General features: G+C 41.0%; 1 protein-coding gene across 1 annotated transcript; it reads right to left on the bottom strand.

Moving 5' to 3' along the window:
• On the bottom strand, positions 1 to 24,759 carry usp33 (ubiquitin specific peptidase 33). The gene is made up of 24 exons (XM_038719197.1): positions 24,576 to 24,759; positions 20,884 to 20,984; positions 19,239 to 19,292; positions 19,086 to 19,148; positions 14,603 to 14,752; positions 12,119 to 12,227; positions 10,484 to 10,553; positions 8,969 to 9,082; positions 8,628 to 8,706; positions 7,041 to 7,485; positions 6,771 to 6,911; positions 6,528 to 6,643; positions 6,060 to 6,232; positions 5,872 to 5,942; positions 5,760 to 5,793; positions 5,583 to 5,628; positions 5,288 to 5,468; positions 4,999 to 5,125; positions 4,660 to 4,829; positions 3,111 to 3,192; positions 2,881 to 2,989; positions 2,155 to 2,257; positions 1,356 to 1,424; positions 1 to 1,165 (listed from the first exon to the last, which is right to left on the bottom strand). The coding sequence occupies exons 2-24, from the start codon at positions 20,965 to 20,967 to the stop codon at positions 1,011 to 1,013; spliced, it is 2,745 nt and encodes a 914-aa protein (XP_038575125.1). The 5' UTR covers positions 20,968 to 20,984; positions 24,576 to 24,759; the 3' UTR covers positions 1 to 1,010.
• Between the last annotated feature and the right edge of the window lie 1,972 nt (positions 24,760 to 26,731).

Raw genomic sequence — 26,731 nt, forward strand, 5'->3', positions numbered from 1 at the left:
CATGTTTTCATCAAGGTTTAATAGTGTCAGCCAGCAAAACTCAGGATGGATCTTACTCTTGTGACATCCATATGCAAAAACATACAGTACAGCATTCTGTTCACCCTATCAGCCAACACATTAAGTAACACCATGCCCTTACACAGAAATAATGCCTTTGATTAATTAGATGCTGATGATGATGCTGATTACATACTGCAATATTCTTCCTGTTGCTGTACAGTTGAGTGAAGATAGATTCAGATCTTGATTTGCGTGCACATTTTATGGGCAGCTTTGCATTTACATGCAGTTACATGAGATGTTAAATTGGGATTGAGTGTTAAAGCATGCATTCTTAACAGAATCTGCCTGCCACATATTTTCTACAAAAAAAACTACTGACATCACATTAAATCACTCCCTTCTGTGATAAATAACCAAGTGCTGAATCTTGACCAACCTACTATCATTACTGGTACATTCAAATACAAACCAGACATTTGCGTGAGCATGCCAATTTGTACGTCTACAGAACAGTGCAAAACACAAAATTAATTCCTGAGACTACTCAGTAATTAGTCCCTTCATAACCTTATGGTTCTCATCACCTTAACTGTCACATTTTGCTCTCCTTACCATTCATTGGATATATCTACAGCAAGATGTATTGTGATTCATAAATATCAGCTACACATGACACATGGACATCCAGTATGTGCTCATTTGGTCAAGAAAAAAAGAAATATGGCATTCAGTGGAATTTTTAGCTGCACATAATTTAAATGCTCGGTTCTGAAAACAACCTGACACATGAATACTACAGTGCTAATATAAATTTAAGAGCTCTTTATACATATTTATACAACATGACAAACCTTTTTCCGACATGTTAATTCCCTCTGTCAGCTGTCAAAGGCTGTCTTGTAGCGGTAAAGATGAGGTCTTTTGCTTGAATGCTTTTGAAATAAAAGTCAAGTGCAAAATAAAAAGGCTTCTCATTGCTTAAATGTTTTCTGCCAAGTGGTTGATTAAACAGAGCGCGTCTCCATCTCGATCTTCTCCTCTGACTGTGATTCTGCTTCCTGGTGGCTGACGTTTGGTCGAACCGTCACAAGTGGACCGCCGCCGTAGATAGAGTGGAGGAAGTTCCACGTCTCTTCAGAGATCTGCCCTGAGTCAGCTCCTGCAGGGTCAGTGCAAACACACACACTTAAATATCACTAATATCTGTATAGCTAAAGGTGCTACTACAATCTACAGAGGCTCTGCAAGAGAGAGGATTTTATTTATCTATCCTGATTGAATAATTTTTTCCACTTTACTTATACAGAGAAATAAAAATACAATGAAATAATAATAATAACAGTTAGTACCTTGTCTGAGTGTCAAATGGCCGTTCTTGTTTACTGCAATCTTGGAATTATCAATGGCTCCCGGCGGATCTTATAGTAGAAGGAAGACAATTAGTTGTCATAATTATATACAGCAGTATTATGCATGCCTCTTTTGTTTGTTTCAAAGAGCAATGATGTTAAAATGTCAAATGTTTTTGTCACACTATGAAAAGCAATTTCTGCTCCCCAATTGCTACAGAGAGAAAACAAATATTAGAGGAGCAGAAGTCAAGAGAAAAAAAGACATTTGCAGCCATGCGAGATGTAAGCAGTTATAAATAGATATGACAATACAAAGCAAGGGAAGCAAAAAAAAAACAACAGAAAGAGTGCACGAAAGTGAAATATATTTTGACACTTCATTTTGCTGTAGCAGGAGGGAAACTTGACTCGGGGGACTAAAGCAAACTCTTTGAAGATAAATCAAGAGAAGAAATGGGACTTACACAGATGAGCAGCTTTTTGGTAACAAGGGAATTTGTATGTCCCATATAAAACAATGTATTTGCCATCTTCTCCAAGCCACATAAATGTATAGATCTGATATAGGCCATTTGTTTGAAAAGGGAAATTAAATTCAAAGAAAATCACAGCAGCTGTTCCATCACCAGATATCAGGTGTAAGTATTGAGTGGGAAACATGGACATACCACTACCTTGTACAAGCCCAGCATTGCAGAATGACAAAAAAATGTACCTTGAACCTTGAACTTTTGCCTTTTAAATCAGACATTTAAACAGGACTGGGGGTGGAAAGGCAAGACTTCTGTCCAATTACCATTGTCTTTTCCTTTGACAAAGCCCTCCCACTCACGAAACCACTGCATGCTGATGCAGTATATGACCACTGGAGACTCCTCCTCCTGGAAGGCCTTGTTCAGCTACAGAGCAGAGGGGGGAGAGGGAGAGAGGAAATGGGGGAGGAGTGAGCAGCAGAGACAAGAGGGAGCAGATGGGGAGGATGGGGAGAAAAATTAAGTGAGGATGAAAGGATTGAGAGGAGAGAAGATAGAAAACCTAATCAATTCTCTCTGGTAGTTATTCGAATTAGAAGACAGTCTTAGCACCACACTGCACCAATTCCATCTATTCTTGCGTGTTCCTGTTGTTAGCTTACTGAAGTTCTTTCTCTCTCGCACGCACACGCACGCGCGCACACACACACACACACACACACACCTCCTTCGGAGCAGCCATTGTGTGAGTGTGCAGACTGAGAAGACAATAACAGCTGCATCTGTCCCAAAGCATTAATGATAAGGCTTTCATCAGGTTCACACCTCTCATCTCCTGCCGGGGTGAAGAGCACCAACACATGCAACCTATCAACTGGTTCAATGGGCAGGAGAATAGGCCTATACACGCCCATGAGTACAGGGTTGCACACAGGCTCACTGACACACAATGCATTATCACTCACACCAATTTCTACTGTATGTGGCTAAAGCTCGATCTTCCATGCTGCTTGTGGTCTTGCTGGTGAACGTATGGTTGGAAGGCTTACCCTGACAAACATGTCCAGCTCTGACTTGCGCCGTTTCTCCAATTTTTCTATCTCAATCTGGCAAGTGTGGCAAACATACAGGTGGTTGACAGCTGGACCCCCTCCGTACCTGCAGGGAGCAGTCCACATTAACTCTCACAGATAAAATGAAATGCAACTGTGAGTACACTGAGTGATGGGAGATCTGAAAATGTTTCCAGTCGCACAGCTGGCCTGTCTGCCGTATGTACCTGCTGTAAAGGTGATCCCACACGTTCTGTGGCAGCATAACTACCAGGTCATCAATGAATGTTGCTTTGTTGGGTGGCACACCTGATGAAACACATGGACACAGCCATCAGAAATACCAGTGTTAACATTTTAAGTGTAATGATTACGTGTAGAGACATAATGTACATTTGTTAAAGATCAGTATTGGAAACGTTGTGACTACTATTATGTTGAAGAGGCAGAGAAGCTTCCCATCCATTTAATATTCTCCAGTTCCCTGTAACTCCCACAAATCAGAAAACACAGACAGGCCTAGCCTGCACGCCTATAGGCTACTTATGAAAGAGATTTCACTTCTTTGACTGGGCAGTGGCAGAGAAGGCAGGTTTCTATGAAGTAAGGACAATCCACACACAGTGATGCACATGCCCGTTTGTCAAGGGGGCACAGGCATTCGTTTTTATGGTTTTCGTGTGAGAGAAGCTGGATTTGCAGGCTTGAGATTGGCTGTTACTGACAGCACAGGAGCATTCTGCTGGTTTGAAGGATTTATTGTAGCAAAAATATCTGTTATTTGTGTGATTTTTTATTTGTATATAGGATTCATCCGCGATACAGTCTGGCTGGATTTGCCCAACAAGATGCCAGTTGAACAGGCCTGATTTACGGTTATCCCACCTGAAATATTATTTTTGCTTTTACTATGTTGATGAAATGTGATACAAACCCTGAAATAATGAGAAACAAAAATAAATGGTTGGCACTAGAACCCAGCAGAGACAGCAGAGACTGCAAAGCAGCAAACTGTGTATCTCCAGCAAACCAGTGACATTTTACTATACCAGAAAAAAGTGCGAGGATAAGATAATGAACTGTATAATGATGGATGATGATTGAAAGATAAATAAATCTATAATAATAATTATCTGCATTAGTCATTCAGTGTAGTGGGTCCTTAAATTCTTTACATTCAAATGATTTAAATTGTATTATCTAACTTGCTTAAAAAAGAAAGTGAAAATTAACTCTGACCGATTTTTGATTTTCAGTGGAAATAAAACTGTTGCTATAACACAATCATGTACCTGACTAGACAGTTATTTTGTGCTGATAGCCATAAAAGAGGAGGAAACAACCTGTAGGTGCTTATTTACAGAATGCTGCCAATGTAAACAGCTTTCTCATAAATATTAATTTTTCCAACTCATTTTTCAAATCCATCATTTGTAGCACTCTCTGAATAGAAGAGCGGAAAAGAAAGGAGCTTGATTGGCACAAACCCTTTCAGAGTCCTCCCCTCTTCTCCACTGAAATGAGAAAGAAGGATCATCTGCACAAAGAGAAGTAAAACCCCCTTTTGAAGTCTGCTATGTTGTGAAGAGAATACTCTACAGTCTTTGTCAAAGGCAAAAATCTACTGCAAGGGTGAAAGCAAAAGCTGTGTTATGAGACAGTAGGGCACAATTTTCCCACTACATTCTTGTGTACGGAGCAAGAAAAAGGATTCCTGTTCAGGGACAGTTTGACCTCTGAGTGACTTCAGTAGGATGATGACGTAGTCATACGCACCTCCATGCGAACACAGGAAGTCATCGTTGGAAATGGGCCCCGGCTCTGCGAATGTCTTGAACTTGTTAAGCCACTGGCGGGAGATGTAGAACTGCAGGAGGCTGGGCTCCATCATGTTGAATAAACCCGACACCCTCCTACGTTCTTTCAGTGCATCCTCGTTGCTCTTTCTGTGACAGGAACAGACCACAGATTAATCACTGCTGCAGCTGAGTAATCGAAAGATGAAAGTTATGTATACGAGTGAAAAACACTGAATCTTAAAATGTTACAGGGATGAATGAGTTCTTGTTTACAACTGTCAGAGGATAACTCTTGGAGTCTTGTGTGTTGGCTTACTTATAGAAGAGCACATAAGCCTCAGCGTTCTGGACACAGGATTCAGACACCTCGGTCACACTTTGGTCATCAAATTCATACCACAGATTGTTCACATCATTCCTGCAGTACGCTATATAGTGGCCACCTGGGATCAGACACGGGAAAGCGTTAGAGCCGTATTCATAAACCTAACAAGTACATGTGAAATTTTTCCTGCAGGCTAATGAATGCAGGACACTTCTCTTTGTGCCAACTGAAGGCAGATGCCTCAGTCTGAGCAGAAAGAAGAGCGACTCTGCCCACTCACTGCTGGCAGTGCCGTGGTGACAGATGACTGACAGCAGGTCATAGTTGGAGGTCTGGGCGGAGCTGTCTTTGGCCAGAAAAGGCTGCAGGTCCAGGCCCTCGAGTGGGAAGGAGACGTGGGTGTTTATCTTGGTGGAGAACATCAGTTCGTGCCTGAACCGCTTCAAGTGGATACACAGGATCTGGAGCAGAGGAACGCACAAAGAAGTTTTATTTTAGAAATCCGGCACGTGAAGGCATTAGGGAAAAATGTTTGGGTTTCTTCATGACATTAAGTACTAGAGTTGTCTTTATACCTCTGGCAAACTTTGCATTTTACAAAATTTGACTCCGTTTCGTAATCTAAGAAGAAAAAAGATGAAGAAGATGAGCAATCATTACAGTTCCAGACAGTGGTTTTTTTCTGTTTTTGTTCATGTGAAAGAAATTAGTAGTCCAGCTCAGTATTCAGTCCCTTAGAATGAGGTACTCACTTCTTGCATTTTTCACAGCTGTACATGTTGTCTCCTAGAAAACAACAAACACAGTTACTGAAACATCAATCTTAATGTTTGTGATTGAACAGATTTACGCCCACTTGCTTACCCTTTAGTTCATCTCTGGCAAAGAAAGCTGCAAGACAATCTTGTAGTGTGACCACTGGACCCCAAAACCAACTGAGAACAGAAACAAACAGAGGGGTGAGTTTGTAGAACCAAAAGAGCCAAGTATAGAGCCACTAATGCTCCAGGTGAAGAATTGAAATAACTCGAGTGTACATATTATTAACGCACCTCTTGATGTATTCCATGACAAATGAAATCCAGCCCTGTGGTGCATAAGCTTCCCCACAGGAGCCAGCTTTAACCAGAGAGGTCTGGTGGGTGGCGGAGTGGAGCTTGGCCAGGTCTTCCTTCCCTGGGATGGGCAACGAGATATCCTGGAAGTTCTCCAGGGTCACAGACACCTGACAGCAACAGGACATACACACAGTAAAGCTTCATATTTTTATAGATATTTTTATTTTTAACATGGTTTTGTAAACCGTCACTTTGTAGCACAATACTCAGTCATCACAACACAAATATCACAATCTTTGACAGTGGATGTACAACTGCATCAACAGGGTACAGACACATATTTCCGTAAAACACTACACAGGAGCTTGAAATAACTTTTTCTACGGTCTGTCTCACCCTCTGACCAATCCCTTTATCTCAATAAACCATTATTTTTTTTAAAAAGCAGAAGTCCACACTAACCCGATCACAGGTAAGGCACTGAACTGAGCTGACAATGGTCCCATCGAACACATCTGAGATGACACTGCGGTACCTCTTTTGACGCCTGTGCTTTGGTGGGGCGAATGTGGTCACTGCTGTGGGAAGGCAGAGAGAGAGAAATGTGAGAATAATGATTTACAGCATGTCAGCAAAGATAGACACAATAAGTCTCTTTTTAAGCTTTGTATCTGGATATGACTGCTTCTGATTATGCAGAAGTACCTTTCTTGTGTGCCGGGTTTAGGCTGGGCCAGCCTGAGGCAGCTTTGGGCGGGCTGCTGGACATTTTGGGAATATGTCCGTCCATCGGGGCTGGACTCTGTGGTCTTGTGGTGTTGGACATTTGGATGTCTGGGAAGGAATCTGGCGGAGAGCAGGCCAAATATTAGAGAGTTTCAATACCATAAATTTGAGGCTGAATATCAAAAAGGATTGTAATTTGTGGAGTAAATGGCGGAAAAATAAAACATGTCTCTTCTTCTTCATAATTACCTGATGTTCTGCCTTGAACCTTGATGGCCCCCTGGCTGCTGATAATGGGCGCGGTTTCAGTGGTGGTGTCAACGTCTTTGTCCATGTCCACTCCAGTGCTCCCACCCATAACACCATTAACTCCGGAGCGGTAAAAGTCATTAATCATGTTCTTTTCCTTCTGCCACTCCCTGTTGGCCTGGATCTCATCTTGTTCAGGAATCAGCATCTCGGCCTCGTTGGTGACGTCCATCAGCACATTCCCACTCTGCGCCTCATTATCGGCCCTCTCGCTGCTTCCACAGGACTCGCATGACTGGAAGTCGTTGTCTGACTGACTGTGGTTGTCCTCCTCGCGGCCATTGTCCCCGGTGATGCCATTGGACTGGTCGTAGGGCTCAGGCAGCGGCTCTTTCAGCTCCTCGTGAAGCTGATCCATCAAGCAGCGCAGAAACTCCTGGGAGTCCTGTTGAGGCAGAGTAGGGTAATCACAAGAAATGTTATTTGAGGTAGCAAATTAGTTCTAGATGGGAACATTTTAGGCCTGGTCACAGTAGTCTCACAGTAAATGTTAATTTCCTCTCCCTGAAAAGAACACTGAAATATAACGCAGCACTAATTGTTCCTGAATTTAATCGAGTTTGACAGACACAGCAAAGCTTTCCCAAAATTACACATAACAACCACTTCACCTCTTCGTTTATACCAATTCTGCATCACAATCGGAAACCAAATGCTCATGAATGTGTAATCAAACTTAATGAACCTCAGACATTCAATATCTCTCTCAAGCCAAATGGATTCTTCTCTCCCAGGACCTGGACTGTTAACTTCATTCATGGCAATGCTAATTCCAAGGCTGCACAGCCCAGCCATGGCGTGACAAATGAATATTCCTCAGCTAACTCCTCTGAACAAACACTGGCAAGCCGAGAGGAAACAGCCCCTTTTATCATTTCGCCATTCAGGCTTAGAAATCCTCTATTTACAGACAGCGGACAAAGACGAGATGTGCTCCAGTAAAAAAGTCCTTTGAAATCCGTTATATCTATGACACATAAATCTTTTCTTACAGGCACCACCGGGAATCAAGCAATTTACCTTAATGTGTCAGAGGAAGAATAATCGGAAGCTCTGAGTTAGTTAATTGCAAGGCAGAGGATTCAGTTTATCTGGCTGAGTGATTTGAGCTGGAGCTAATGTAATTCTGTAAAGGAATGAGCATTGAGGGATATGGAGTGGAAGAGAAGAAGTTAGCCGAGGACTGTGAGATCTGGGAGAACTTTGTAGTCTGGCCGTCAGACCCATAATAAACCCAGCTCAGTTCAATCTTAAAGAGTTTAGCGGCCTATTACTTTATGTCACAGTAATTTATTTTAAAAGGCTGAGATAATACATTACAATAATACATTATTAAAGCAGGGTAACAGCCAAAAATTCTTCCTTTGGCCAAAACAGCTGATTACTTTTCAACGTCTAAATAAAACAAAGTCGCAGGCGTACAGTTGAATATGTCTCCAACTGTAAAGCGAGTCTGCTTGTTTTATTTATATAATGGCTGTGCATGTACTTTGTTGCACATTTATTTCACCGTCTGCAATGACCCACCTGCTGAGAATATCCTCTAAACATGGGGTTTATGGCTTTAATCCCCTGGAACAAGTTGGTTGGGACCACGTAGGAGGGTCTGCAATGTGACAAAACACAGTCTGCTCAACAAGTATTTTGTAATATAACAATATCACAATAACGTCTTGTGTGACGTAGAAATTAAGACTAGCTGCTACAGAAATCTGACTCCGGTTTGGCTGTGGATGCTGAGACTTAACAGCAAATGTAAACATGGGAAAACATTGAAAATGATCACTGAATTATGAAATCAACTGTGGCTTGGGGGCAAGCTTATATACAAAGTGAGTGATGCAAACAACTACTAAAAAAAAACCTACCTGTTCTTGTGCCACAGGTCTGACACCAGTTTCTGGTAGCTTTTGCACAGTGCGGGCTTCTTGTCCGTCCTCACCATGCCGCCACATTCAAGAAAGAACTGTGTCAAGGGCGGGCTGAAGAGGGAAGCGGGATAAATATTTCATATGTGGGCACAAAGAAAGCTTTAATGGATTATCCCCTGGACAGACTTTTTACTTTTACCAAAAAGCTTGCAACGTGGTGGCTACTTCACAAAAATGCATATAATCCTCAATAAATCCAAGAGAGGCAGATATAATGCAGAGATGTACAATATAATGTAATTGCATTATAATCTGCTATGTTTTTAATTGCTTCCGACACATTAATGCAAATTCTCTTAGGTTTAGTTTGTTTTTGCTGTTCCATTCATATAGACCATACAAAGCAGAAAATGACAAATAGGAGAAGTTGTAAGCTCAGCATTTCTACATAATGCTGTCTTCTGCCTGTATTTTTGATTCATTCTGTTTCATTAAAGTCATATTTCACTAGTAGAGTAAAATTCCCAGAGGCACTGTCTCACGCAAAAAAACTCCACATGCAGCTGAAAGTTGAAGGACATCGGAAATAGCTCAAAAGAAAAACAGCTGAGGGAATTTTTGATGGATACGGAGTGGACAGGAATTTGCAAGAGAGAGACAAAGTGCAGAATGAATAAGACATGGAGTGTTCCCTTCCCCTGGCAGGAGAAAAGTCCTTCGAACTGAATAATGACCCAACAGTAACTGAAAGAAGCGGCGCTCACACAAACAGACATCAAAGGAAAGTTTCAGAAAGGGTCCCTCCTTCTGCAGCTGTGTGACTCAGTTCCTCCTATTTTTGGAATGTGATTTAGATTGCAAATTTTGACCCACATCTTTTCCCATTTTGACTTGTATCCAGACTAGGCATCGTCGGTTTAATTTAAAAAATGTACCAGCCCCTGGGTAGATAGGATTACATAGGAGGAAGGGGTTGTCTGTGCTTTGCTGTTCCATGAAAAATAAAATAAAAAGTAAGGGGCTCAAAGTAAGAAATAACGCAGCCTCAGCTCTGCAGCGGACCACTAATTTAAATGACCACCCCAACAATCCAATCATAAAGAATGAAAGAAAGTCTGGAAATTCATTAAACAATAAAGAAATACAGCAGGCTGGGAGAGAAAGGGAGACACATAAAAAGACATGGGGGGAAAAGAAAAAGAGAAGGGGGACAGACAAGGTGGGGTTGGTGTTCATTTGCAACAGAAGACCCTACAGGGAACTACAAAAGGCCATTTCTTCTATCTCAAATGGTGCACTGCAGCAATTTTCACTCAGCCATCACTCTCCCAGCCAGGGTCGTTTTTTAAACGAGAACCAGGCAGGCAGTGAGTAAAACAGCAAACGGCTACTGAAAAGGAGCGTGCTGAAAGTGTGAGTAGTGAGTGGGGTGGAATAGCAATGTCAAGGGAGGTGATGTGGGGTAGACAGGTAGATGCCGGGACAGAAGGCAGGTTGACAGAGGTCTCTCACCAGTTGGAAAGGGCCTGGAGGGCGGCGTTCATGTAGCACGTGTTGCCTATGTTCTTCAGTCCTGTCAGGCCTGAGTGAGACAGAACACACCGGGGAAATTAAAACGAGCCACTCATCATAAGCGTGGACATTTTGGTGGCAGCCAGGAACCCTCTACATTTTTATAAAGACACCTTCCATTTCTAAGATTAATATTTCACAGCAGGAGCCAAACATGTGGCTACCTGGTGTATTTTAAATCAGCTTCTGTGACCCATGGACTCAAATGTTATTTTTCTGACTAAAGCAATAACAGCGATAGCTCACTCATCTTATACAAGGGTTTTCAAAGTCAGAAACTGTGGGCCAATCCTGTTTACTTCGATAGTGAAGAAAACTTCAAAACATGATGATTCTTGAGCAAATTCTAAGGAGAGGGTTTCATGTTTATTAGATAACAATTTTATAATATGATCCTATACTATTTGAGATAATTGGACATTAAGTACCACTGAATCAAAAAATATGTGTATCGTTTGTGTGTTCAGATTTATTTAGTTATGACTCTGCAAACGGCTGTAATCAGGTCAAGCAGCCAGTACTGCAGCTCCAACTCTTGACCGTGCCGATAAGCAGTCAATCTCTGCCACAATAACTAACTTCCTGTTGTTTTTAGAACACCAGCATGCACCTGCCCTCGCCACATCATGCAGGATCTTTGCCAAACATCTATCTCTCCCTCCGAGCCCCGACCTGCAACTCTCCTTCACCTCCCCAGGCAGGTGCGCCTCACTGTTTGAAAAGCTCTGATCTTATGTGAACAGCCTACTCTGTGAAGGAATTTAGTCTTACGAAGTCTTACTTATTTACACCACCTCCTGGTCATATGATCTGTATTTGTGACAAAAATAACCACGGCAGCGACTTGTCCCAATGCCTGAGCTGCACCACACGAGGTTGAACATAACATATGCCATATGGTGGAGCCTGTGTGCGTCTCTCTGAGTGAAAACATCATGTGCATTGGTGGCTCCAGTAGGACTGAAACACTCAGCACTGAAGTGTTGTTGCTAGAATCTACTTACAGGAGTGGCCTGCAGTCCTGCTAAGAGACTGTGTGTTGCCTAGTAGTAGTGTCTGTCACCGTTTTTGCTTGTCGGTTGTAGAAGTGCTAGTTTCAGATTCGCAGTTTTATTATTATTTCAAATTATAACCTGTGCTTTGAATTAAACCTGCTGATTACTGATCTCCTGCGTCTAATCATTCCTGCAGTGTTAATTTTTTTATTTTATCATACTTAGTTTAAGAGCTGAGCTGATAAAATTGAATTCAATTTTAGTCAGCTCACTGACTTCAAAAGTAAGTGATTTTAATTATTAAAATGCTAATCTGGGTAAGAAACCTGTCTACTGCAGCAGCACTGTAAATGTAGATTAGAACATTTCAGCTGATATTTCTGCAATTGAACTGTAATAAACAGTGTCTCTAGTGATACTTTTTTGTTTAACTGTCTACCGGTTGCAAATGCAGTATGTGAGTGGAACATTATTGTAGTTGTAGCTGAGAGTCGAACTGCTTGTGAAAGATCATTTTTACTGACTAAATAACCTTTTGAATTAAACTAGTTATTTGTCATTCATTTTGTGGTAAACTGACCTCTGGCACGCATGTCATCCTCCTCCTCTGTCTCCATGTCCAGGTCTTCACAGCCTCCATTAGGGGGCACTCTCAGAGAGGTTGGGCTCCCAGGGGCCCTGCTGTTATCCTGGAGTAAACAGCACGACACACACAGACCTCACTGTAAAACTCTTATCTAGTAAATGAATAACCAGATACAGTTTGACTGACAGTTCAACTGTCACCAAGGATAGATGGAAATTGTTATAGTGCAGTTCTGCTAGTATGACAGGAGAGCACACAGTTACCTAACTAAGCAATTGTGCATTAAACATGCAACGTAAAGTCGTCTATTTAGACTAACATAGACATAGAGAAAAAGACTGCATTTAATCTATACTCAGGAATTTGAATTTATTGAATTTCTTCTCTTGCTCTCAATCAATATTAAACCTGCTTTATGACTAAACCATAACCACACTGTAAAGACAATAAAACATGGTAAATCCGTGTATGGTTTGTTCTTTGATTATTCTGTTTCAAAACCAAATCAAACCCAAAAAGGAAAAACAAAGGAGCTGTGTTTTGGGGATCCCTGTAGCATCACAGGTCAACATAGTGGGGGAAGCCCTGTAGCGTTAGTTTTGACAGCAGGTATTTGATATTTAACAGACAAGACTGGGTAAAGACGTGGTTGGGGTGAAAGGAGGGCCAGAACCCGGACTTTGAATCAGGAGACTCGTGTTCGTGTCCTGTGTGAAACTAAAAGTCAATATTACATATTTTTTATTTCATACAGGCCTAAGGCTATTTCTTTTCACGTTACATCGCATCTCATATCAACTGTGGCGATTCTGATTGTAGAAGTGAGCACTATATTATAGCCACATACGAAAAAAGAAATCAAACAAAATGTAGGCTACTTGTTTTGCAAGATAGCGTCAAGCTAGGGTTCGAACTCACTGGAGCAAAAACAATTCCTTGTTGTGGTGCATTGCTTTGCCTAGGAGCCACTCAAACACTCAAAATTCTCCAATTTCTAGGTTACATCCGTCAGCATCAAGTAAGCATTTTGTTTTGAGCTGATCTGAAGCAGCTGGTTACCTGAGCGATCTAAGAAAATATCCATCCAGCCAGGTCGCGACCTCCTCCTCTTCCTCGCCCTGTACGCTCCAGCACCCCGCACCCTGTCCGGTAGCCCTACTATGGGTTGTGTTGCCAGTGGAACCGGCGCACTGGATGGTCAGTGGTTGTTCCCTTTGGGTGGATGAAGTCTGACGCTTCTGATTTTACGCATAATCCATGTGCTACTGCAGCTGGAGGGTCTCCACAGCGCCGCACAACTTTCTAAATTCTTCCATCACACGAAGAAAATAAAGCTCAGGTCGAAACAGTGTAGAGGCTGAACGAAAATTACCCCAACCTTTTAGTCCGTGTATGATTCGTTAATATACAGCTTGCCGATTTACCTAATAACAGTTTGTGTTTGCTGAGTGTGTACCATTGGATGTACTGTCTGTTTTTTTAATCCGTGTGTGGTTCGTTCTTTGATTATTTTGTTTCTAAACCATATCGGAAAAAACAAAAAAAACAAGTTGTTTTTTGTTCTGTTCTGTTTTAAAACCAAAATGGTTTTGTGTCCGATTAGTGTAGCTTTGTGTGTTACACTTAATAAACCTGGTTTATTAGGTGCCTGATTAAATTTAATTTAAATGAGCTTGAACATCAACATAAGTGGGTTTTTAGTTAGAAAAACAGGAGGCTCAACGTTCAGTTTGTAACTCACTAGCAACTGGGACAGGAACTGAACGACTCAGAAGTTGCCTGAGAATCCTCCGGTTTTTAAGATTTCTCAAATTAATTCAGTGATAGCACACAGCAAACATGAACTGTTAAATCGGCAAGCTGTATATTAACGAATCATACATGGATTAAAAGGTTCGGGTAATTTTCGTTCAGCCTCTACACGGTTTCCACCTGACCTTTTTCTTCGGGAGATGGGAGAATTTAGAAAGTTCCATAAGAGCCTCCAGCTGCAGTAAGGACACGGATTAGGCAATGCTTAAAATCAGGGGCATCGGACTTCATCCAGCCAGAGTGAGCGATCACTGACCATCCAGTGTGCCGGTTCCTGGCAACACAACCCATAGTAGTTGTCCTGGAGAGGGAGCAGGGTGCTGGAGTGTACAGGGCGAGGGAGAGGAAGTCGCGGGAGCGACCTGGTGCGCTGCAGACGGTTGGTGATCATTATCTCTGGTTAGATGAAGCCTGACGCAGAGTACAGCTGTTGCAAACAATAGGGGCACGTGTACAGTAGCCAGTTAGTTTGAAAACCAGCAGGGATTCAACACCGGTCATAGATAGAACAAGAGCTGCATTGTTTTTCCGTTTTAGTTTTAAAACAGAAAAACAAAAAACAGCTTGTTTTTTTGGTTTTTCTGATTTGGCTTTAAAACGAAATAATCAAAGAACGAACCACACACGGATTAGGGTGATGGAGGTGTGAGGGGAACCTTCTCTTACCTGCCCAGCATTCTGTGGGGAGGGGAGGGGTTTGCCGTTGGCGTGGGGAGAGTGAGGACCCAGTTTACGCTCCAGGAAAACCTCCTTGCCACAGGCATAGCACCACACTCTAAGTGTGGTCAGATTCACTGTAAGGTTGTGCCTCGTGTCCTGCACACAAAGTCGTTCAAGAAAAAAGAGTATTTGTGAACAGACATATCAGACTGTATAAACAAGGTGAAACAAGAAGACAACGTTAATATTTAACAGCCGTTAAAGCACGTGTGCACTTTTTATCAACAAGATTCTTCATAATCTTCAACACAATCTACCATCTCATCAGACAATCAACAGGCTGCTATTGCTCTTGTATAACAAATGTAGGTGTGTCTGCTGGCGGCTAGGCCGGCTTAATTTTATGGATGCGAATACAGCATGGGCCCTTTACTGCATGTCATTCCCTCTCTCACTCTCCCCCTTGCTTTCCTGGCGCTCTCTTCTGTGACTGTATAATAATTAAGAAATGCCAGTGGAAAAAAAATCAAACACTTAATAATAACAGAAAACTACAGACAAGACAACTGAAACTCAGAAAATTAAAAGGACACACACCTCAACCCCACCTGCAAGCAAACCAATTAGAGTGCAACAAAAACTGACTACAAATTCTACTTTTTTTTTTTAAATCAGATTTGTAACTAAAACTGACATCTACAATCATGTGAACAATGTATTAAAGCTCAAGTTAACAAATATTTTATTGAATAATCTGCTGATTAATGTCTACTTAATTCATCGGTCAATAAAATTTCAGAAAATGGTGAAACCTCAATCTCCTATTTTACATTACTTGTTGTTATTCAGTTTATCATCATCTAAGACAAGGAAAAGTTGCTAATCCTGACAACTGCAAAGCTGCAACTATGTCAGTTTTGGCATTTGTGATTGAAAAATGACTCAATATACTCAAAACCTGTCGATGTTTTAATTTGACCTTTTATTTAAAAAGAATATTCCCAAGAAGTAGTTATCCCACACTAGCACTCACAAACTTAAACAAAATGAACGTCTTTACCCTCCCAAATATGAAAACAAAGGCTAAAATACACTCCTGAGTTTCAAATTGTGGACTTTCGATCTCGTTCTGAGCTCAATGTCTCTGGTTACAGGTTTAACTTGCAGACTTTTGCTGCTGAGTAAACATGGCCGAGTTCTGCTGACCCACTGCTGCTCAGACAAACACCGGCAGCCTGGCAGGTTGACAGGAGACTGAACGTGAGCAGCAGCCGAGCAGCAGACCCTGCATTATTCATCAGGGCTGCATTAGCCTTCACACAGCGGGGCACAGCAGAGCTGGCAGAGGGGGCACACCAGATCCCATCTTAAATAATTTATGAAGGAAAGTGTACCAGGTAGGGCATTAATAACAAGCTGGATTTATCGGGCTTACAGAGTGTTTATACATAGCCCACACACTGTTTTTTATTACAATTAACAGTTTTGTAGCTTTTATAGAGATCATTTGTTATGTTAACATTTCTGGTCTGCTAAAATATTCAACACAATACCTTAAAAAAAACATCCTTCCACACACACTCACACACAGAATAATACTTGTGAAATTAAGTAGAAAAAAATACTCCTCCAACATAAACACTGCAACACTGCAAAATAAACACTGCAAAACGTTTGTGATGCTGCTGCAACAGCTTAGGTTTAACATCTGCTTCAGATGGTTTTATCTGCAAAATTATGTCAAGTCTCCTCTCTAGCGCTCAGCACTCAGACATTATTAACTGCAATCAATAAGTAATGAGAAACACCAACTGCCCCTATTCTCCGCAGGGACTCTGTCAGGGGATTTGCAAACCGCTCAAGAACTGATCAACAAATCTGGTATTTAAAGAGGTGGTATTATGTTTTTAGGCTTTTCCCCTCTCCTTTATTGAGTTATATATCTTTTTTGTGCATGTAACAGGTTTGCAAAGTGAAGAAGCACAAAGTCCAGCCCAAAGGGAGTAGTCTGAGCGGAGGCCCTCTGGCTCGACTCGCCTTTGTTTGGGTTTCCATTGTAGAAATGTTGTACCTGTACCTGCTTCCAGGTACTTTTTTTCCATCACCTCACCTCCCTTCAGGTTCCAAGCGAGCTGAGGGATACTAAAATGTAACGTGAAAACACGCCAGACTGCTGATTGGTCAGAGAGAATATTCACTATTCACTGCATCATCATTGCACCAGACAGAGGCCAGCAACAGAAAGTTTTATATTTTACAGTTTATGTTTTCGTATAGAATTTCATCTCTAAATCCACAAGTTTTGAGGTGAGAAATCAGCTGGGTAGATTTTGAATATTGACAGTTTTAGGAGAAGTGATGGTGGAACAAAAATGCTTGAATATTTTGAGGAGCTCCGCAAGTGGCTGCGGGGGGAAGCCTGCACCAACCCGCGGGAGGAGCGTGTGAGGCCGGCCAGCCGCCCGCTCACAGAGGCCTCTGCTCCCGCCGTCACACAGACCGCTGCAGAAACAACGGCAGAGGAAAACACAGCTGGAAGGTTTTCATACCGCTTATCTGTCTTTACATTCTGAGGAATGTTGAAACGTTTTAACTTAAAAAAGAGAAAGCTGTGTGGATCGCTGGTGTGTGTGTGTGTGTCGCATTGAACATTACATTGCGGCAATTGTGTGTGGCGTCGCTATGACGACAAGCTACGTACTATCTGTGGGTACTATCTGAAATACAAAAAGGAGCAGGGCCGAGTAGAGTCGAGTCTATCGATTTGCGCTTTGATAGCATTTTTCAGCAAGGCAGCAGAGATCGTTAGAACACCGGCAACAGTTCAACGTTTAGTCCTGATGGTAAGATGTGGAACAATGATTTTGTGGAGTAACTTATACCATCTGCTAGGTTACGGTCGCAGTCTGAAGCGGATTTGATTTGGATCACACTACCTTGTTTCTTACAACCCGCCGTTCTCTGCTTCTGATTGGCTAGTAGTCCTTACCTGGGAACTCGCATGTGCAACTCCCAACAAATATTTTGTACAAGTAAGATGCATCACTCTGTAGCTCAAGAGCGGAGTGTACAACACACATGGTGAAAGGAGGAGCTGCAGCAATGTGCAGTATGAAAAATATGGTGTTTTTTGAAAATTAAACCATGTAAACCTGTTCTGGTGCAACCACTAAATAAGATTTTGAACCTGAAAATGAGCATAATACCACCTCTTTAAAGAGTATTTTAGAGCACTGGTAGCTGAAACACAACTATACAGCTGTGAAACTTTCCAATTCTTTATCTGCAATATAAAGAAGGACTTCCAAAGTTTACCATTGCTTCCAATGTCCTTTTTGCTGCATAATAATGAAAATACAATCTACATTTAAATGCTAATTATGTGTCCCATTTTGTTACCAAAAATACATACAGAAGCTTCAACATCCTTAAATCAGCTGATCTAGCGGCAACTTCTAACTCAATACCTTGAAACAGTCACTCAAGTTTACTCACAGTATAGTTTGGCTAGTAAAGGCCCTAATTCACATACACTAAGGCATCTGATTTGACCCAACAGCCGTCTTTCTCATTGCATAGTCAAGAGATTGAAATGTTTTCCTCCCCTCGGGGCCTCCAGAGCACTAATTAAGTATGCCCTTCTTTCTTACAAGACAAGAAGATAGCTTCCACTGGAAAAACACAGGGGGCACAAGGGCAGCTGGTGAGCTGCAGAGGCAGACGTACTGGATAAGCATACGGATATAAAAGTCACTAATTATATCATTTAAAATCAGTCAGCTAATATTACATTTCTTTACCAGCACATATAAAATCTGTTTTTCATCTGGATGGAGGGCTCTACTTCTGAAGAGGTCTGCACTTGAACAGGGCCTCTCTGGACAACAGTTTGAGCAGCGATTTCGATACTAACAGGCAGAGCAAATTGCATGTTTGCTTTCATATTTCTCCTCCTCTCCTTCTAGGAAAGGAAAAGCCGTTGGGAACTGGGAACGCCAGAGGCTGAGTAAAGCTTCAGAGCAGCCAGGAAGAACAGATAGTACAACCATGGAACTATAACAGTCCTACTGAATCTCTCCCATTTCCCAGAGGAAGGGCAATTAATAATGGATGATCCACTAAAATTGCACTGTATGTGGAGGTGTACGCAGACAGAGGGGGCTTGATGGTTTTTAAAAATTTGTGCACTTCAAAAGCTAAAAGATGCACATGCGTGCTCTTAGATTGTGGAGAGAAAAATGTTAAAAAATAAAGCTGAGTTAGAGGCAGATTTATTCCACGTCAAGGCTCCTGGGACTCTGAAGTGGTACTCCTGTCCTGCCACATGTGATTCCCCTCCTTCTCAACTGAGACCTTGTCTTTGGGTTACATCTTTTTTTCAATTCAACATCACAGTCAAGGCTTCAAGACTTCCTCCCTCTCCCTCTTTACTATGCATTGATTAATATTCCCCCGTTGAAAGGCATCAGTAAGTTCTGAGGTATCTCACCTGCGAGTGCACAGTGCTGTGATCAGCGTGAGATTCTCCACAGCCTACATATGCACAGCCATTCTGGAGAAAAAACAAACAAACAGAGTGTTTCATTTCAAACCGTCAAATCAACATTTTTGGGACTTTTTGTCCTGGTGAGCATCGTCTTACCTCCAAACACGCCCACAAATTTGGTCCTCCAACTTTACAGTCTTGGCACTGGCCCTAGAAAAATATGAAGACAGTCAGGTCAGGGGTCACATGTTTTAAAATGAAAATCTGCAAGACAGCAAAGTTCAACAACAGACAGAAAACCAGAAGAATCTGGCTTGGAATCAGACTTGGTAAATTGATATAAAAGGGTTTCTGCAGGGTTCGCCAAGCTGTTAAGACCACCAGATACCACACAGAATGCAATTTAACCTTAATCCTACTGACTGGGGTCCCTGCAGACCCCAGAGGTCTGTCATTTCTCACAGGTGCTTCATTCTATCATTACAATTATTCATGACTTTGTCAATCAATTTGTTCCTAATTCATATCATTGTTTTAAGCTTTAATTAGTGCTTTTTAAAAATACTAATGTATTGGTAAAGTAAAAATCACCATTTTCAGCCTATTCAGTTTTATTAGATGGAAAAATTTGTCGCGTTCATGTTTGCCATGGGTCCTAAATTAACTTGAAATGAAAACTAAATAATACGAGAATACAAGGATAGTAAATTAGTTTAAGTGGTGATGTGGATTGTACTTGGTAAAAAAAAGCTGCAATTTGTATTAAAGAAAAGTATTTATTTTCATTTTACACAATGTGCAAATGAGCTGTAACTTTCCTTAAATAATTATTTTTTAGATGACATTAATAACTTAAATAATAATGCTTTGGGAAGAAGTAAGTTAACGTTTTGCTAAAATGGCTGTTTCTTTTCGTTTATCCTTGAGGTGCCCAGGGTTGTCCTTGCATGTTAAATATGTTAGTAAGATGAGGGTTAGTACCTGTTTCCCGATCACAGCCGACAAATACGAAACTATGATGAAAATATTTGGTTAATCAAATAAATGCGACCTCGACCCAGATAAGCGGCATAAAAGGGATGGATGAATTAACCAATAAAAAATGATGAATTAATTTAAGAAATAATTAAATTGACACTTGCCCATAATGGGACTGTCACTACTGCACAGTAGCTAGCAGCAGTGACAGTGTTTGCTACAGGTCTGATGGTGCTGACTGAAACTCCCCAGGAAAGGAAGTGAGCAGCATCACAGTCCACTGCTACAACAATCCCACTTTTTGTGTAAAATCTCCTGACAGTCAGCAATCAGATACAAAAATATTTTATAACTAGACACTCACATCTGCTTTCAGGAAATCTTTTGTAAACATTGTTTTTAGATGTCTGCAGTTGTTTTACAACCTAATCCCTTTAAAACCTTGTAAACATAACCTTTTAAATTGTCTGCCATACTGCTTCCACCATGGTCCTACCTCGCCGCCCTGTTTCCCGTAGTGAAGTTTCTTTGCGTTTTGTTATTATTCTTGTATTTGCCATATGTTGTGTCTCATTAATCTGAAAGTCCCTGATTATCTTGTTTTTTATACCCCTTTATTCCCAAGTGTCCCTCCCTTCAAGGGCGGAAGGGCTGTAAATGAGAATTTGTTCTTAACTAACGTGCCTGGTTAAATAAAAAAAATATTTCAAAAAACGTAACTGCCTACAGGAGTATTTACAAGACATGCAGGAAGCCTGTTATTAAAAAGATTGGTAAGTTATGAATAGTGCAGTGGACAGGGTCATGATGGAAGGTCACTCACATGGGATTTCTGGATGAGTTCCTCCTTGGTGATCTCCCCTACGCAGTCCAGGTGGGGGCAGTCGCAGATGGACGCCGGCGGCATAATTCACCCACACAGACCTGAGAGAGAGAGAGAGAGACAGAGAGAGAGAGAGGTGGAAGACAAAACACAAAAGTCAGGTTACTACCTGAGAGCCTATTCATAAAACAATGCAGGATTTCTTGTTTCAAAAGAATGTTTATCGACCCCACATCTGCTACTTGATAGAGTAACAGGAGAAAAGAACAGCACAGAGGACAAACAAAACAGTCAGGCTACTGTAACCTGAGTCACCACCACACAACATAAGGTTTTTCCATGGCCGCATGACTGACAAATTCCTCTTATTATCAGCCACTGACATGCCAACCTGCCTACAACTCAAGTGAAAGAAGCAGGGTCTGAATGCCGTCGTCGTAAAACAAATCTTCTGTGTTAACGGGGCGGTCTAGCAGCAATCGAACAGCTCCATTAATTACATTTATATAAGCACAACAACAACTTCCATCCATCGTCAACCGCTTATCGGGGGGCTGGAGCGGGGTACACCCTTCACACCAAAGGACAATTTTGGAGACACCAATCAACCTAGCCTGCATGTCTTTGGATGGTGGGAGGAAGCTGGAGCACCCGGAGAGAACACACACGGACACGGGGAGAACATGCAAACTGCTGTGCTCACCACTACACCACCGCGCTGCTCAACAACAACTTAGGCTCTAGTATTTTGTGACATTGTTACTTAGGTTACAGCCCCATCCTTTTCCACAATGAGTGTGTGTCGGACACACCGACCTTCTGCACCGGACTGTTCAGATACTGAGGTTAGCCTACTGCCTACACGTATTTATAAGGATGAAACTGAGGAGTTATATTGATTGGAGCTGATTTACATTTATTCATTTAGCTGACGCTTTTATCAAAAGCGACTTACAATTGCTATACATGTCAGAGGTCGCACGCCTCTGGAGCAACTAGGGGTTAAGTGTCTTGCTCAGGGACACAATGGTAGATGGGTCACAGTGGGGATTTGAACCCGGGTCTCTCACACCAAAGGCATGGTCTTATCCATTGCGAATTTAATCCGATGGATCACTTTTTCACATTAAGGCTTTTGTTTAAGATTTTTTTTAAATCCACGAGAACTTAAATTATAATATCAAACAATGTGTTGACAATCAACAATCAGTCAGTAGAAATGAGTGGCAGAAAGGAAAATCACAATACTATATCTCTGGGGCAGTATACTGTACAAGTACAATATTACACCCCTTACAGCAAGTCAATTTTTATACACCTACCATAAAAATACATTTATGTACGCCAACCTGGAATGCCGGCAATTAATATTGATAATATTGATTATATGATAATACATTAAGTATTATAACTATACTGACCAGTATTGTAACATAGTGACAATGTGTGTTGTTGTCCTTGTTCATAGCTGTTATGTCTATTCCAGTGTAAGTACATTGAGAGCAATGAAAAAGTGAGTCTAGATTCCTTCTGTACTTCCATTTTCCACTGTGTAAGAAAAGAGGAAGATCTGCAGCTACCAAACCAGACGCTCAAGCTCTGTACAGAGGGATGACAGAAAACCACTGGAGGTTTCTAATATCAGGCTTCTTATAAAGGCCACAGCCCCATTTCCTCCACAAATGGAAACAAAGCTCATGCACAGCCTCAGGAGCAGGGGATTCGCTTGTAGAGTGACAGAGGGCATGGGTTACATGGGGTCTATCTATCCATAGTCCTGTATTTAAAGAACTGTTGCATCATAAAACAAACAATTCTCTGAATGTGTGCAGAAATCATTTATGAGCCTGAGACTAACAAGCACAGTTTGGTCAATACTTTTAATACACAGGGGAACACAGTTACTAAAAACAAAGCACCTTTGATATGTGAATAAATAGGTAGAAAAATCTACCAGCCAAAGGGATACACCAGCAAATGTATTCCAGGAAACTCTAATATTTCACTCTTTATCTATACTGTCTTAAATGTGTAATAACACTTGTAAAAAAAATATTGATCATTGATTGATTTTTTCTTTTTCTTTTGAGTCTTTCTCTGGCTGGAAAGGCCTCTTCAGACCTCAAACCTGTAATGTCAGTATGTCTGTCACCCACAAGGCACCACATCACTGAATGTGTGACCACCTTGCCCGTGGCAAGGCTACAGAGTGTGTGGACCTTGTTAGAGGTTGCACACTGTCCTTCAGGCTTTGAAGAAGTGTTCAGGTGTCAATGGCATAAAGACAGTGGAGCCCAGCCCACAGCTCTCCACTGCGCTGCATGTGATTCAGCACATTTAAACCACACCAACATGATAATAAAAAAGTGTCATGGCATACACCAATCTGCTTCAGACCTAAGATGCACAGCTTTGGATTGCCAGCGAACATATAAGACATCTAACAAGAGCAAATGTATGAGGAAAAGCACACAACCATTTGATTGTTTGTATGTTCATGGTTGAAAATGATTACTTGTGCTGATTCAGAGGTCCACTAAAGCTGCTTGTTCACAGACACAAGACAATATTATGCTGCCCTGCAAAGAAGTGGATGTATACACACCATGTGTACTAACAACAGGTGAAGTGGGAGGTCAGCATGAACACAGGAAGAAGCTGATAATCATGATCATGTTCAGTCTTGTCCTATTCAATATACCTGTTTCCTCGGCTCATCAATGCTAGCTGTGAATCTGTTGAATAATCAAAACTGAAAGTGTAGGAAAATCCAAACAAACTAATAAGACACAATGTCAGCTACAGTACACAGTCACTATTACTGCTGACAGTTAATAACCATGAAGATCGAATTAGCCGGTGGTTTCACTTTTAAGCCCTCGGTAAATTAAGCAAGGCTGGGGAAGAAAAGCATATCTATCCTAACTCTTTCACCATTATAAACCACCCTCACCCTATCACTGCCTTCACAACCACGGGAATTATTATCCAGGAGGTTTAATTCCGCACAAAGAGGTGGCCCAGTCAGGGTGGGGCGTAGACACAACCCGGGCAGTGCACATGAAACCTATGTTGCCATCTTATGGTTAATTTAGAAGCAAGAGAATAATCTGCAAGGCACAACATTAGTAAATTTAGTACCCTAACAACACAGTTCAGCAACAACATTTGCTATTATCCTGAAAACGTACCTGGCAGTTAACGTTAATGTTAGCTAGAGTTTTTCTATTGTTCATATTTTCAACTAGCTACCAACTTATTTCGCCTAGGCTTTCAGCTAAGCAGCGAATTTAGTCGGCGGAAGATAAAGACAACGTACGTTAAGATAAGTGTGGCTTCGGCCTTGTCCACTGCTCATATTGAGCTGTCAAACCCAGGCGAGGCGGTGACAGCGTCACAGGCTGACTAAAGTTAGCAACCTTTAGCTGTTAGCATTAGCCTCTTGGTCAAAAAATAATTGGTCATCAAATGCATCTGTTGCCTTGCAAGCTAGCCACAACAGTAGCACTAGCATAAAAAGCAAGCAGTGGATAGATTTAGCCACGTAAGATGAAGTCAGAGGATGATAACCATCTTGCTAGCGTGTTAGCTAATGTTAGCCAGCTAACGCTCCTGATCACCGACGATCCCACAGTGACTAACGTTACACCAGCTAGCTAGCATCCACCAGTAACGTTAGCCTTGGTTCTTACCTGCCCGATAAAAAGAAATCACGTCCCTCAGGTAGATCCAATTGTGCTTGATGTGTGAGACAGAGATTCAGTCTGTATTTACAGACATACTTTAAAGGGCAATCCTTCACATTAACGATAATAACCGTCCCTGCCGCTCGGCGTGGTTGCTAACGTTACAGCTGTCTCCGCCCCTTTCCGGTTTAAAAAACCCAACTAACCCTCCCCATTTTACTGTAAACATTACACTTTATTATGTTTATGCTCATCTAACCCTACCAATCCTGTTATTAACATTAACATTACACTAAACACTTTAACAGCATTTATTTATTTGTATAGTATCACAATGAGCCAGACATTAGCAACCATTAATTAACGTTAGCTTGTCTTGTAAATAAATAAATGTCACGATACAAATGAAATATTAGCGTGAAACGAACTCAATAAACATGTGAATGATATGAAATAGTCTAATAGCTTCTATAAAATAATTACCTCCTAAATAAAGTGTAAGTGGGCTGGGAAAGAAATGAAAAGAGGGTCAAGTGGGGATGACAATAGTAAAGGCAATATACAGTAAACCCATCCCAAGCGCCATCTACTGTAGAGACACCATTGGCATACAGTCCACAAAATAATCCTGTGTCATCCCTCCAGCTTCAAAAATGTGTTTTGTGGAATAGATAATATAATTTTAAGACAATGAGTGTTTCCTACTTGGGATTTATATTTTCCCCTTCCTCTGTTTTTAGTGATATGTATTTAAAAATATACAATTTGCTTAATTTTAAGTTGACAGGAGGAAAACAAGAAAGAAAGACATGGGGGAACAATACTGACATTATAAATAATACATATACATTCGTAATAATCAATACTACTTAAATTGATGGAACAACAAAAAATCAAAAAGTCAAAAATACAAGATGGGCCATAATTTTTAATAAAGATCATGTCACAATACATAAAAATGCCTTTATAAGTTAAAATTTAGACACCATTAGTCATTTTTAAGTGATAATTAAAATGTTGGATTTTTAAATAAGAATGATACAAAGTATGAAAAAATAAAGTAAAACAAAAAATCCCAAAATAAAGTCAAAGATATTACGTAATACATCGAAATGTGGATTTTTAAAAAATGATTATGAAAGGGTCAGTTCATAAGTCAGAGTGGAAAAGGATGGGGCTGTAACCTAAGTAACAATGTCACAAAATTATGAAATATAAGTCAAAAGTTTGACGTAGTTACTATCTTTTAATTGTGGATTTAAAAGTAAAAAGTTTGACTTAAACTGCTTTGATTGTCACTTTCCCCCCTCATAATTCAAATTCTGTATCTCATATAGACGCCTTCACCGGATGCATTGGCAAGGTGACGCGCCCGGCCCGAAGTTAACTTCCGTTCTGTTTGTTTATCACTGGGTTTGTGTTTACTGGCTATATCCAGTACAGTGTTTCCCATACATTCATTTATTTGTGGTGGCGCTGACTGCCACATATTGATTTCCGGTGTTTTTTTTACTATATAAGATGGGAAAACCTTTATTTGATTGCAGAGCTGCACGCAGCGCATATTCACTCAGCACCTCCTCTCTCTCTCTCTCTCTCTCTCTCTCTCTCTCTCTTTCTCTCTCTCAATACAATTCAAATTAGCTTTATTGGCATGAATGTAATAACAACATTGCCAAAGCATCATATATACACAACATAAGAACAATCAATCTCTCTCTCTCTCTCTCTCTCTCTCCCGCAAACACATTGACAGCGGACCAGTCTGTGTATTGAATGGTTAGTATCCTGAACATCGCTGCACAAATCCGTCCGCGCTCATTCTGTGGGAAACACTGCGGTAAATCAGACAGGTCGGTAGAAAAACATTCTTGCCTCAAATTTTTGTTCAACGGGTCTGCTAGTGTGACCTTATCACATTTCAGTTTGGTAAGTAAGTAACGTTTCTTTTTTTCGACTGGCAGCTAAGTTTATTTACATAGACTGTATATAAAAAGGTTATTTACTTGTTATGGATTGCTTGCGGAAGTCTGCCGGAAGTTAAGTTTGGGCCAGAGTAATGCACATGCGCAGTACCGTTTGTTTATGTTGTTACCGTTGAAAGCGTCTATAATTTGACGTAAAAAAAACCAAAAACATTTTCACTTATTACTCTTATAATT

Source organism: Micropterus salmoides, unplaced genomic scaffold, assembly GCF_014851395.1.
Source record: "Micropterus salmoides isolate LMB-PRFRI ecotype aquatic unplaced genomic scaffold, ASM1485139v1 Ms_hic_scaffold_14, whole genome shotgun sequence".
NCBI lineage: Eukaryota > Metazoa > Chordata > Actinopteri > Centrarchiformes > Centrarchidae > Micropterus > Micropterus salmoides.